The sequence below is a fragment of the Lipotes vexillifer genome, unplaced genomic scaffold, assembly GCF_000442215.2.
Source record: "Lipotes vexillifer unplaced genomic scaffold, Lipotes_vexillifer_v1.1 scaffold340, whole genome shotgun sequence".
Lineage (NCBI taxonomy): Eukaryota > Metazoa > Chordata > Mammalia > Artiodactyla > Lipotidae > Lipotes > Lipotes vexillifer.
In genome coordinates this window covers 504,055-519,033 of record NW_006793646.1, presented here as the reverse complement: position 1 = coordinate 519,033, position 14,979 = coordinate 504,055, and the positions used below count along the sequence as shown (strand labels likewise).

Here is a 14,979-nt window from a genome sequence, read left to right as displayed (position 1 = left end):
CAGCAGGAACGTGATGCCTCTCCTTGGGTATCTGATCTGTTCAAGGCTATAGTGCAGAAGGGAGATTTAGACTTGCTCTGTGTTGAACAGAGTGGAAGTTATAAGGAAACTGATTTTGACTTAATTTAAGAAAGGCCATTCTAGTAGACAAAGCTGTCCAAAAATGGAGGCAAACTGATAATTCCTCTCTGTTTAAGGAGAGCTGAGAGTTTACCCCTGGGTGGGAACACCAGAGAAGAGATGATTTTAGAATCCATTCTCATCCTAAAATTCTGACTTTTGATATTTAAATGCTGCAACGTGGAAACGATATTTATACTTTGTAATTTCACTCTTTGTTTTAAAAATTACTTTGCCTTGTGATTTTAAGCTTCAAATTACTATCTGAAAAATTAAATTCATTATAACAATTAGTGTAAGAATCATATAGCAATTTATAGAGAAAGAAGAGTTAGTACGTTAGGAATTCTGTTAGTCCCAACAGAAGCATTTTTCAAAAATTATGTACTGCAGTTCTTTATTCAGCAGATGAACCATTTACATTATGTATCTATAACTAAATCACTTAAGTAAATAAATGATATGATTTTTACAGTGCTTCACTGCATAGATGCACGAACATAATTTATTTGTAATTGGAACAAAGTCCTAAAGTAGCAGTTTTGTTCTGCCAGGTAATTAATGCTCATTTTTAAAGCCTTTTATTATTTTTTCTGAAGGAATGAGAGCACATGGAAAAAGACATATAATAGGCTAAACAATAAGCACCTAAACCAAGCGAGCACATTCTAGGGAGCAAATCCTTTCCAGCCTCCCAACTAGCATTTAACTTCTGTCTTTTTCCCCATTAAAAAAATAAATTATAGCATGTGTTTAAAGGCAATAGAAGCCTGAAGTGTAAATTTCTTTAATCTTTAATTTCTTTTTGTTTAAAATAGGTAGTGGTTAAGGATTTAAATATAGGGTGTCATTTTCTGGAAGAAAGTCATTAATCTATTTTCCTCTAACTTCAGGCCTAGAAAGAAGTTTCTGGTAGGCTTGTGTTGTAATGTTATTGTTTATAGATAAAACAAATGGACTGGCCTGCGTATTTTGATTCTGGTATAATGCTTATGGTATCATGCAGGTTCGGGGTTGACAAATATCAAGACGGAAGAGATTTCGGAAGTGAAGATGGATGCAGAGTTCCGACATGATTCAGGATATGAAGTTCATCATCAAAAATTGGTACGTGACATAATCTACCTCTTCAGGCCACTCTGTCTTGCCAAATGACGTTCGTTCCTCTTGGGTCAGAAATCCAGTTAAGGAAAAGATTAAAACAAAAATAAAACACTTGCCTATAGGATCATCATGAAAACGTGAGGAAAAGAAAAAGAGGCTCTTTATATAGTAGTTCTTTAGGTCTAGAAAGCAGCTGAGCCCACGTTGGGCTTAAAGTGGAATTACTTTGTATTCTAGCAGCCATTTTAATTAACTTCCTGTCTGTTTTCTAGGAAATCAGGTTTATAATAGGTTTGTGTGAAGGATCGAAATCTCAAATAAAACACGTGTAAACACTGCTTGGGTTCACAGAACAGCTTCATGGCCGTTGGCTTAATTTCACATTTGTAAACTCTTCCCCTGGGCTTCGTCGCCTCTCTCTCACCCTTCCTTTCTGTCCCCTCCCCACATTTTAAATTCTTCCTCGGGAGTGGGATGTTTGGGACTCCCTGGAGGTAGGTAGAGGGGTAGGTGAGCCAGACTGCATTATGTTCCCAGCAGTATGTTCAGCAGAAGGCTTGGGCAAGAAAGACTGTGGCTTCCTTTTCAGACAAAATTGCCCCTTTTCCCCCCAAATGTTAGAATTGGAATAAATCAAAAGGCACCCATCTCCCTTAAGGTTACGTAAAAACCTTTACCGAAAACTTCAGATAAATCAATCCTGCATTATGCTAGGGGTCCTCCCATCTTAAGAGTAAATAAGCCCAGTAAGTGGCTTAAATTAATAAAGAAGACAATTTTGTTGCACATTCAGTAGTGAACAAAAGTGGTAATCAAATTCTGCAATCAGTAATAATACTTGAGAAGGACTCTCTCAGGCACTTACTTTGTTTTTGTTTGTGTGTGTGTATACATGTGTTTTTCCCTTTCAAGGAGAAACTGTCTTTCCACTATTCATAAATAAAATTTGTAAATCCAAGTATTAAACTCCAACAGAAACCCCTGTAAAGTATAGTGTATGCCTCTTTTCACTCTAAACAATTGAGGCAAGTTCAAAATTGACTTGAGATTCAGATTTGCATTTTAACTCCCATAATCTTTTTGATAAAAAAGCACAGTGAACTTTTTGAAGCGCGGTTTTCGTTGACAAGTTAATGCAGTGTCAGTTATTATAGAATCAGGGGCACTCTTCATCTGGCTGATGCTGAAGAGGTTAATAAAAACTTGTGGAATCTGTTGCGGATTTGGGAGCTGCTGGGGCAGAGAGCTGAAGATTAATGTGTGGATTTGCGTTTTCTGGTGCCTGTGTCATAAAAACCCATCTCCGCAATTACACTAACTCCTGTAATACGACCGTGACTAATGGCAGAAGCAGCAATTAAGAGAATCAGCTCCCCCTACTGAACTAGTTGATGAAATAATGTACTATAATTAGTGCAATGAATGTTACAGAATTACAGTATTTTCTTAAAGACATAGGAAGATGTCCAGACTTGCATTCATTTCTGATTACCTCATACTTTTATCGTTAGCTAATTAATGATTCGCTTTTTATAAATATGTTGAGCGAGCGTATTTGTTTAGAAAGGGGCATAATTATGAACAGTTTCTAATTTTGTTGCAGATATACCATAAGTAAAACTCTTTTAGAAATTCGCTTTATTTGCTGTATTTCATGTTGCCTTTTCAGACTGCTAGGATGTTTGTTAGTTCTAGCCATGACAGTCAGTCACTTTACTATCTTGAGATTATATTAAAAGAATTATTTAGGGAACTGTTTTTATTAATTTACATAGCAAATGTGGTATATGTTCAGTAGTAGTTGGGCCAGATGATCTGTCATAAGATCATCTCCTTACATAAAAAATGATAAAAGTTGCAGTGTGTTTTTATAATTCCATGCAAGTAAAGTTGAAAAATAATGACTTGCATTTATAAACAGTATGAAGGAATGTAGTGTAATAAATTTATCACTGAATAAATTTCTTCTTTACAGTATTCTCTAAATTCTTTTCATGTTTAACACAAATAAACATCAAGAATAAAACAACATTTTTAGTTGAGTTGCCAGGGACAACATAGTAAGAAAGCATGTGTTAATGTGTGGCTATTAAAATTCCTATCTTGCTGCCTACCACTTCTCTTTGAAATAAGTGCCTTTTAAGCATTATGCTTCTCAAGGTTAATTAGTGTCTTGCTGAATTATTGTGGCTGAAAGTAGGTAACAAGATGCCTTTTCTCTTCTGTTTAATGCCTTTGTTTCAGAATGCTTGTTCCTATGTATTAAAAATGTCCCTCTAAGGAAATGAGGGCATCTATAGTTTGGAAAAGCACCTAAGGCATAGCGGTCATGCGTCAGGTCTCCCAGTTTAAACCTGCTGTGACTGGGAAAATACTGACCTCCTTTCATAATCACGATTTGTGCCTTTCCAGTTTTTGATAGATCTGAGAGCTGCCGTCCCCCTCTTACAGAATGTTCCATCTGTCAAAGGGTTTCAGGTCCCTGCAGGCTTCTGTTTTGCCTTTCTAGAGACATGTGAGGGATGGAGGGAAGTAGACTTCCTAGGACTGGGGAAGCCACATGTTGTACATCATTCTATAGACTACAGATGTCATTCTTAGTAAGTAGAATGTGGTGTTTTTTTTTTTTCAAGTACGCATCAAATAATTGAGTGACCAACAACTCAAACTTACGGCATAAAATATATACCGAATATACTGAAACTTTTCACATACCTCATCCAGATATCTCCCGCAATTACAATCCTTTCTCTTGCATTTGTTTTCAAGGTGTTCTTTGCAGAAGATGTGGGTTCAAACAAAGGTGCAATCATTGGACTCATGGTGGGCGGTGTTGTCATAGCAACAGTGATTGTCATCACCCTGGTGATGCTAAAGAAGAAACAGTACACGTCCATCCATCATGGTGTGGTGGAGGTAGGTAAACGTGGCTGCATGTTTGCAGGTGAGAGTTAAAGACTGTGAAGAAAATCTTGCTGGGTGTTAGACGAAGAATCATCCAAGTATCTCTTTGAACAAACAATCCATATTGCTGCTCAAGTTGCAGCTATTTTCTTGCTTCTGGTTTTTATTCATTCCAACTTATAACTGCTGTGATCAAGACATTGCGGATATATGCTGCTTCTCAACTTCTTATAATTTGTATTGAAATATCAAAATAATACTAATGGTAGTGCCTGGCTTACGGATATTGTGATTACAGACATTTAAAAGAAAAAATAACAGCAGAAGTCACGAAAAAGGAAGTGGAAGGCTGCTTTTAAAAAAGAATTTTTTTAAGCACACTTATTCCTGGATTTTTTTATCTTAAATAATTTCATTTCTAACTCAAGCCAGGTAATAGTAAATAATTTTCAGTAAAGAGTCTTACCTTTAAAGTCTCACAGAAAATCACATTGTACCAAAAGGCTGAGTGAAATATACAAGGTTGTTCAAGACCTTTAACCTGTCACCCTGCACATCCACCTGAAATATCTTAGTTTCAAGGTGTTAGTGCAGTGGCACTGGAGGTGGACAGAAGACCCACAAAGTGACAATTACATTTACTTGAGACTGTCCAAACACCCCAACCTGTGAGAAACAGGAGTATGTACAACACAGAGGTAGCGAGTTACACCAACAAAATAGAGTAAGCTGCGGGATTCAAATGTGATGCCTTAAACCCATGATACAAAATATCTTAAAATAAAATTAAATGTGCAAATAAGTTCTTTATATGCATTTAAAATGCAGGGTTTAGGGGAGGAACCTCACAGTATATCTATTTTTTAGGAAACTGTTAGGGAAAGTGAATTAATACATCTTGAGAAGTTTAGAATTTTTAGAGCTGAAAGAGATCTTAATGATCAATTAATTGATCTTCTCATTTTCTAGATGAGAAAACAGACCCAGACAGAAGACATGTCCTTTCAATGTCAAATTCCGTAGAGCCAAGTTCACAGTACAGATTTCCCCACATCCTGTCCATTGGTTTTTCCATCAGAGCAAAGTTCATATATTTCCAGTGAGGTAAACTTCTTACTAACCCCAAGGAAATGTGCTCCAAACCATTCTTGATTGTAGGAGGCTAGGAACAGTTTAAATGAATTAAGTTTGTGGCAAAGCCAGAAACCTCATTTAGTTCAGCAGTTGGAACATCCAGGCTCCTTGTTTACAGGAGCTGCTGATGGAAATTGGTTTTGAGTCTTGTTCTCCATGTCCATCCTGGTGTGGATGTGCTAAAGAACAGTGAAATGAATGAATCCAGGAAATAGGTGGCAAGATGTGTAAGAACTGAATGATTGACAGATAGGAGGGTGAGCACATAAATAAGCGATGACAACGTCATGAAGTGTGGGGCACTGCTCTTCATAATAGTATTTCTGAGCTTCTGTCCTTTGAAACAGTATAAGATGTATTATTAGTAGCGTTATTAGCATCAGTAATCTCATTTCTACTCAAAACAATTTTTTTTCAAAAAAAAACAATTTTTTTTTCATTTTTCATTTTAATTCCATGTTTGAGAAAAAAAAACTGTTTTCATACTTGAATAATTCAAAAGCCCATTTAAATATTTTTAATATAATCATACATTTTAATGGCCTTGAACTGATGAATCTACCCAAGCGGTGGCTTCCTTTTTATCAAAGTGCCCGTCTTTGGTGCCAAAGGACAAAGAGCCTATATTGGTTTGCTCAGGCTGCCATAGCAAAGCCACAGGGTGGCTTAAACAACAGAAATGTATTTCCTCACAATTCCTGAGGCCTCTCTCCTGGGCTCATAGGTGGCCTCCCTGTGCCTTTATATCACCTTCCCCTGTGCAGGTCTGTGTCCTAATCTCCTCTTCTTGTAAGGACACCAGTATTAACTGCATAAGGTCCACACCAATGACCTCATTTAACCTTAATTTCACCTTTAAAGACCCTCCAAATACAGTTATATTGTGAGGTATTAAGGATTAGGTTTTTAGCATCAGAATTTGGGGAGGACACAGTTCCGCCCATAACAGAGGCCAGTGATGCTGGGCGGTAAAACAAGGCATCTCAGGGGCTCCTTGCCGTGATTGCCATGATTGTGCATGAGACTTACCAGGTACTGATTTCAAAGGACACATTCCCCAGGTCCCACCCCAGACCTAGGGAAACAGAATTTCTAAATAAGAGGCTGGAAATCTGAGTGTAGAAAATGTTCGCAGCTGAATCAGACATGCAGTCAGTTTTGAGAATCACTGATGTATATATAGTATTACCACTCCTGCCTCTTTGTTGTCTAAGCAAACCGTAGGGAGTAGAAAATGGTATCTCCTTGTCTCCAAGCTCACTAGTCTCTCCCTAGTCACCTTTTAAGCCTTCTTACAGCTGCCTAGGTTAAATGTCTCCTTGGTTTTGGAATATTAGAGCAGTTGATGCTTTAACATGAGTTCTGAAAAAAAAATAATTTTTAAACCAGAAGGCATCCTTGTAGGGAGGGCAGTCGATCAGCCCTCCTCTTGGTATTTATTTTGTATTTATTTTGTTAGCTACTTGAGAGCAACTAGGAACCTCTAGAGTGACTGCCCCACCTCCTTTTGTGTTTCTTTTCTTCATTTCCTCTCACTTCCTTCTTCCTTAAAGTAACGATGTTGTCAAGAGCCGGGAAACCATCCCTTTTTCCCTGGAAAGGCCTTCCTTTCTCTCCATTCCTTAGGTAACCCTTCCTCAAGCTCCATGTTGAGCCAGTGTTCAACACAGAGCTTGAGGAACCTCAGGCTAACTTCATTTAAGGTGCTTGTCACCATCCCTGCCCTCAGGAAGGTGATAGTCTAGCTGTGGTGGTTGCACTTAGACACAGAGAGCTGCAACCCAGCCTAGACACCTAGGGTGCCTCACGTGGTCTGGGTGATGCAAGGTGCTGGGGGGTTTCAACATGATCGCTCGCAGAATCTACGCCGAACGAAGTGATCCTCCCACACACATTTCTCTGCCTGTCTTAGCAGGCTGTCACCCTCAAGGACGTGGAAATAAGTTTATTGCCAGCTCTGGTTAACCTATTTCATTAATGAGTAACCTTATTTCACTAAGAACAAAAATGAGTAAATGGATATTCCCAGATGGATGGGTCTAAGTCTGTCAGAACAGAATACAGTCACACTTCACGCCATCTGTGCATGAAGGAGAAATCACGACAAAAGCCTTGGTGTCCAGGAAATTGCTCCTTCTTAGAGGAAAAGATCCCTGCAGAAGATCACAGAGGTGTGGAAGTGAAAGCAAGCCCAGCACTTGTATTAATAGAATCGTTACCCGGTGGAAATGAGCAGTTGCTAGTTTTTGTTTTGAAAAACTAAGTAATAAATATTGATTTAATGACTTGCTTAGTCATAAATGGCCAGAGATTCAGTCTGTAAATCATTAGCCACGGTTTCCCAAGGAGATGAAAGTGCTTCATTTGTGGTCTGTTATTCTGTTTCCCAAACGTGCACACCATCTCTGGTGGCTGAGTATCCCAGCGCCTGCTGAATTACCCACCATTATCCTGCTGTAATCAGGTTCTGCAAAGCCCATTGACCCCAGGTTCTGTTTAGTAGCAGACGGGCCTTTTCTACACTGATGTCAGTTGACACTGAATATTTTTAAATATATATTGGAGTAGTATGTCCCCTACTTCTCGTCTAATAAGAAGGGGGGGGCACAAATTCTCTTTATTGAAGGACATAAACAAATTTTTCTTTCACAGATCTGATAACGAGAACACCAGAAGTCTCCCATCCCCGCCCCCAGTCATCTTATGAATGATCTAAAGAAGAGAGTTGCTTATTTAGCTTTTTATGGAGATATGGCATATGACTCTTTCTAACGAATGTGCTATCAGATTGGTGACATTATAAAAATAGGTCCTTATGGGTCCTTTCTTCCTGGCAAAAAGTCAATTTTTAGTGGAGGCACCTAGCAACCGCTATAGCAGTCAGACAGATTGGTCAGGTTAAATTGGAAGCAATGGTAAGAAAAAGTGAAGGTGGACTCAGAATCTTCAGGTGGCTGGAAGTGAACTGCAGAAGGAGAAATTGGAAGGTCAAAGGAAGTCCTCAGCATAGCGGGAGGGTTCCAGGGCATGCCTGAAGAATTACTTGATGTAGGCACTAAATATCACTGAACTACTTATAAAGAGATGGAAATATAATGAAGAAAATGAACATGTATACTGTAGAGTAGAAAACCAATACTGCAAGGTTGCTAGAAGGGATAAGCCATTTGCTTGAAAACGTCATTGCTGTTCTCTTTGCTTGTGCTTTTCCTTCCCATGTTCCTGGTGTTTCTGATGTTCTTACACTCTCCGGTTATTTTGCATGTTTAGTTTATCTTATCCTCCATTCTTTGTCCACCTAGATGACCTGAAATGGAAAGTCTTAGGGGCCGGGATTCTGTTGTTGGGCCATGCATAAAGGGACACCCATCAACACACATCCTGCTGATTACTATACATAATAAAATTAAAATACCATGTCCACTGGCCCTCCTCCAAGCTTAAAGTACCTACATGAGAAACAGGATGGCAGGGGTATCTAGAAATTAAGGAGAGACCCAAATAGATTTTATGTCTACAGTGTAGTGGTTGCGCTATAAATTCTTCTGGATATAGTGAAGGAATAAACAGCTCCAAAGAGTCAAGTTCAGGGAGAAAGGGGTAGGAAGAGGGCATTAGCCAAACAGTAGTCAAAAGTTCTACTCAAGGTCGTATTAGGACCAGATGAATCAGGCTCTTTGGGCTCAGTTCTCAGTGTGTGTCAGCAGCAGTGACCATGGAAGTCCAAGCTGGGGTGCAGCGCAGGGGCCCCGGGGTCTCTAACAAAGATAAAGACTTCATATCAGTCACTGCTCCCATCGAGTCCAGAAAGTCCAGAGAGGGGACGCTCAGAGGTGCTGTGCTGGGTCGGTTTTCATCTCAGCAAGTGACACATGTTCCTGCCCTGGGGAGCAGATGGGGATTCTGTCCCCCACTCCATTATTCTATGGTTTCTTCCAGAATAAGCACCACTGGCTACATCTTCCCCCAGCTCCATTTGAAGGGAAATAGTGAGTGACAGATGGCTGAGCCTTGTTGGGATGGAAGGCTCCCCCTTACCTGCTGCCCTTCCTTCAGTGGTAGGTTTATCCATGGACATGAGTACTGTGTTTCATTTTTAGCTCTTGAGGGATTGGGAATAAAAAGATGCAATCCACACTCCTTGGGTGCCATGTTGTAAAGGCAATCCCTTCTCCTGTAGCTCCTGAGCCCTCTGAGGCCTGAGGGCCAAGCTGCCCCACTTCAGGACTGACAGAACAGGTGCCCTCCCAGCAGCAAAGGGTCCTGAGGATTAGCAAGTAGAAAAGAGGCCTAGAAAAGACAGGAAAGTTAGCTGCCTGACTTGCATACAGACTCTGAGCCTTGCATTTACTGGCAGGGCTCTGTTAAAGAGTTGAGCTTTGGCCTTTGAAGAGAAGATCAACTATTAAGTTGCCAGGTGTTCCCCTGCCCTTGAAGAATGCAGCCAGTATGTGGGTTGACGTGGCTCCAGGGGGAGATACAAGTTTAATACTCCAACAATCAAGCAGCGCTATGTTTTCTTCTACACTCAGAAACATAGCAGCTTTGTGCTTGATCTCCTCGGCAAGATTTTTTTTTAATCTCCACATTCTTTGAAATCTCAGTTAAGAGGTGGCACAGCGCGAAAAGAAGCCCAAATTCAAATGGCAGACAGGCTGTTTCCTGCAAGCAGATTTGGAGAATGAATGAAACCTCTTGTAATTGGTGCTGACCTTTTTTTTTTTTTTTTTTTTTTGCGGTACGCAGTCCTCTCACTGTTGGGGCTTCTTCGGTTGCAGAGCACAGGCTCCGGATGCACAGGCCCAGCGGCCATGGCTCACGGGCCTAGCCGCTCCGCGGCATGTGGGATCCTCCCGGACCGGGGCACGACCCCGTGTCCCCCGCATTGGCAGGCGGACTCTCAACCGCTGCACCACCAGGGAAGCCCGGTGCTGACCTTTAATGGTGGCGTTTTAACTTACAAGTCAGTGGCTAATGACACAATTGCCCATTAAAGCAAGGTGACCTCATTTGTTGACAACAGAGCAGATCAAAGGAAGAGAAAGGGATGAGAAAACACCAGTGATTATTCCCCCGGGGCCAGCGATGGTGAGCGTCCATTTGAGCCCTGTTCTCTGAGGGGAATTTTACGTCTTTTTATTCCAGCTGCCTTGAGATTAGCCAAGGTGATCATTCCAACTCATGACCAGACTGAAAGGTGTCAATTGGTCCATGAGGTGGAGTCATACAAAGTAACCTTGGGGGAACCAGATTACTCCAGTTTTATTGAGATATATTGACATATAACACTATTAAGTTTGCAGCATGATAATTTGATATATGTATATATTGTCAAATGATTACCAAAATAAGTTTAGTTAACAACTATCACTTGACATAATTACAATTTTTTTCTTGTTATGAGAACTTTGAAGATCTGTTCTCTTCGGACTTTCAAATATACAATGCAGTATTGTTGACTATAGTTACCATGCCCCACATAACATCCCCAGAACTTATAACTGGAAGTTTGTGTCTTTCGACCATCTTCACCCATTTCAACAACTCTGCAACCACCAGTCTGCTCACTGTATCTATGACTTGGGTTTTTTTAGATTCCACGTATAAGTGAAGTCCTATAGTATTTGTCTTTTTCTCTGTCTGACTTATTTTGCTTAGCATAATGTCCTCAAGGTTCATCCATGTTGTCACAAACTGCAGAATTTCCTTCTTTTTTATGGCTGAATAATATTCCATCATGTGTGTATCACATTTTCTTTATCCATTCATCCATTAATGGGCACTTAGGTTGTGTCCATGTCTTGACTGTTGTAAATAATACTGCACTGAACATTGGGGTGCAGGTATCTTTGCAAGATAGTGATATCATTTCCTTTGGATACATACTCAGAAGTGGAATTGCTGGGTCATATGGTAGTTCGATGTTTGGTTTACTGAGGAGCCTCCATACTGTGTTCCATAGTGACTGCACCATGCTTTCCGTCTAAATTATTCATTAGCCGGTGTGGTTTAGTCATGGTGTATCAGTCGCCCTCCATCCCTAGACCTAGTGTCCTAGCACCAACACACCCACTCTCTGGTGTTTGTCCTTCGTCGGGTTCGGGGGAAAAGCTGCTTCAGGAGCTAGATGTTACTTTGCAGCCCTGGACAGTGGAGAACAGGCCTGTGGCATTCTGGAAATGATGAAGGGACCCCGATCTCATCATGTACAGAATAGAAAACATCCCGTTGAAAGAAAAGCCAACTTCTGGACAGCACACCTTACCCTTTCCTGTGGAAGACATGCGTCTTCACTCTGATTAAATTTGTGTTGATTTTCTCCATCTTCCACTGGTTTTACAGAAGTTTTAAAGCAATTATAACAAAACTAAGCTTTCATTTATTCAGCAAAGAGTTAAGTATTTGCTTCCTCTCGTCTGTGGACTATTTGAGGTACAGCAAATATAGTAGAAACCTAAACATCCCCCCACACACCCCAACACACACCTGGCCCAGCCTGCAGAGAGTAAATAAGTGTAGCTCTGGCCTAACAGTGACACTGAGGGAAAGAACACAAGTTTACAACTGCTGGCCTGAACTTGGAGGGGAGCCACCATATCACAGAGGGAATCTCTTTAAACCTTAGGATGACATACTTTTAGAATCTTAGTGTTACGTTAAAAAATAATAATAATCTGGAACAGCATGTTCTTTCTGTGTCTTTTAATATCTTTTGATATACCTATATCATTATTTTAATTAAAAGAGTCTTTCTTTAACATCTTAAATTTAGTGAACACGGAGACAAACTAAAACGAGCTCAGGGAGATATTCAGCAGTCTTCCTTTCTACTTTGCTGAATCTCTCTCCGTAATACTGTTGGCTTTCTTTTCTAGCTTAACACCACACTTTTCAAGTAAGGGAGTCTTTCTTGGAAGCCTTTTGTCTTTTTTCGAGCCAACAGGGGAAGAAAAAAATATTTATTGCCCTAGATGTATCCAGTTACTATTCATTTGGGGAAGCAACCAATGAGCGCTTCGCAAGCAAAGCCAGCAGGTCAAGGTTTTAAGCGCCACCTAGTGATAAGTGGAGCATCTGCATAACTGGTGGGCACAGGCGTTCTGCTCTATGTCAAAGTGGTGAAGAAAGAGGGAAAATTGTGGGTGTTCTCAAATCTTGGCAAGAGGAGAGTACAGTGCACCTTATCTTTTTACTGCTTCTCTGTGTGCACTCTTAAAAGATTGCTTTTCTTAACGCATTTGTCCTCGTTCTTGCTTTGCAGGTTGACGCTGCTGTGACCCCAGAGGAGCGCCACCTCTCCAAGATGCAGCAGAATGGCTACGAAAACCCAACTTACAAGTTCTTTGAGCAGATGCAGAACTAGACCACCACCGCAGCAGCCTTTGAAGTTGGACAGCAAAACCATTGCTTCACAACCCATCGGTGTTCATTTAGAGAATAATGTGGAAAGAAACAAACCCTTCTGTTTTATTATTTACTCATTATCGCCTATCGACAGCTGTGCTGTAACACAAGTAGATGCCTGAACTTGAATTAATATACAAATCAGTAATGTATTCTCTCTCTTCACATTTCGGTCTCTCCACTACATTATTAATGGGTTTTGTGTACTGTAAAGAATTTAGCTGTATCTAACTAGTGCATGAATAGATTCCCTCCTGATTATTTATCACATAGCCCCTTAGCCAGTTGTATATTATTCTTGTGGTTTGTGACCCAGTTAAGTCCTACTTTGAAATATGCTTTAAGAATCGATGGGGGATGCTTCATGTGAACGTGGGAGTTTAGCTGCTTCTCTTGCCTAAGTATTCTTTTCCTGATCACTATGCATTTTAAAGTTAAACATTTTTATGTATTCCAAATGAGTTAGAAGATTTTTTTTCCACAATGGCATTTTACTGTACAGATTGCTGCTTCTGCTATATTTGTGGTATAGGAATTATGAGGATACACGTTTATTTCTTTGTGCCTGTTTTATGTGCACACATTAGGCATTGAGAATTGAAACTTTTTTTGTCCACGTATCTTCGGATCTTTGATAAATAAAAGAATCCCTGTTCATTGTAAGCACTTTTACAGGTGGGGGAGGGTGGGATGGGATTGCTCTGCTGGTCTCCAATTACCAAGAATTCTCCCCCAAAATTTTCTGCAGGATGATTGTACAGAATCATTGCTTATGACCATGATAGCTTTCTACACTGTATTACATAAATAAATTAAATAAAATGATGCTGGGCAAGAGTTTTCTTTGAAGAATGACTATGGATGTTAAATACTCAAAGTAACTTTGGGTGGGGAAGAAGAGGTAGATTCAGTTTCTTTTACCCAGTCTGAAACACTTTATTTATGATACCAAAAAAAAAAAAAAAAATGAAAGTGGAAGGGACAAAATCAGGGAATGCGGAAGGCAAGCCTAGACAAACCCTTTGAGATTTGTCTTCAATTTGTATAAAACGGTGTTTTCATGTAAATAAATACATTATTGGAGGAGCGCCATTGTGCTGGTGTGAATGATTCCATGGTAACAACCTTCTGATCCTTGAGTCATCGGAACACTGCTAAGAACATTCTAATGCTGGGCATCCACACCTGTGGTGTCTTAGCTATAAGTCTGAGCAGGAAATCGGGGCCAACAGGCAACTCCCAGTGCTAGTAAAATACTTCATAGACCTAATTCAGTTTTTACTTGGTCCAAACTATTTTGCTGCCATATCTTCGTCCTCAAGTTTGTCCCTGTCTTAGTCCATTCAGGCTACTATAATAAAGTTATAAGCTACTGGGTAGCTACTGGGTTTCTCATAGTTCTGGAGGCTGGATGTCTGAGATCCGGGTGCCAGCATGGTCAGGTGAGGGCCCTCTTCCAGGTTGCAGACTTCTTGTGTCCTCACTTGGAAGGGGCTAGGGCCTCTCTGGAGCCTCCTTTACAAGGGCACTAATCCCATTCATGAGGACTCCACCGTCATGACCTAATCACCTCCCAAAGGCCCGACCTCCTAATGATCACATTGGGCATTAGGACTTCAATGTGAAGTTTGGGAGAACACAAACATACAGGCAGATTATAACAGCCCCTAATAAGATATGAAGAGAAAAGTTCTAGGGAAATAAAAGAAGACCAGCTGATAGCTATCGATAAAGCAGGATTTCTCAACCGTGGCACTTTTGATATTTTGTAGGGAGTAATTCCTTGTTTTGAACATTGTAAGATGCTCAGCAGCATTCCTGGTCTCCACCCACTTCATGCCAGTAGCACTCCCCAGTTACAATCATCAAAAATGTCTCCAGACATTACCAGATGTCCCTTATGGGGGAAAAATCATCCCCATTTGAGAACCTCTGCTCTATATCTATTTTAAAACAATGTCATGTGTACTGTACATGATTTCTTTTTTTGTTTTTGTTTGTTTTTGTTTTGCGATACACGGGCCTCTCACTGCTGTGGCCTCTCCCGTTGCAGAGCACAGGCTCTGGATGTGCAGGCTCAGCGGCCATGGCCCACAGGCCCAGCCGCTCCACGGCATGTGGGATCTTCCCAGACCGGGGCACGAACCCGCATCCCCTGCATCGGCAGGCGGACTCTCAACCACTGCGCCACCAGGGAAGCCCTGTACATGATTTTTAATTGGAGAAGCCTGGTCAACTTCTATTCCAAAGGTCTAAGAACACGTTGACCCTGGTGTTTTTGCTGTGCTGTGCTTGATAACGGGAACATGAGAA

At 40.6% G+C, this 14,979-nt stretch overlaps 1 protein-coding gene across 10 annotated transcripts in view; it reads left to right on the top strand.

The window, feature by feature from the left end:
- The window catches only part of APP (amyloid beta precursor protein), a 288,182-nt gene extending 274,428 nt beyond the window's left edge, over positions 1-13,754 (top strand). For 9 of the 10 annotated variants that reach the window (XM_007466499.1, XM_007466500.1, XM_007466495.1 and 6 more), the window contains 3 exons: positions 1,127-1,227; positions 3,994-4,140; positions 12,524-13,754. In XM_007466499.1, the coding sequence (XP_007466561.1) occupies positions 1,127-1,227; positions 3,994-4,140; positions 12,524-12,625 (350 nt within the window). In that variant the 3' untranslated portion in view covers positions 12,626-13,754. The remainder of the gene's footprint in view (positions 1-1,126; positions 1,228-3,993; positions 4,141-12,523) is intronic. The other variant, XM_007466497.1, reaches the window with a different exon arrangement.
- Positions 13,755-14,979: the final 1,225 nt, after the last annotated feature.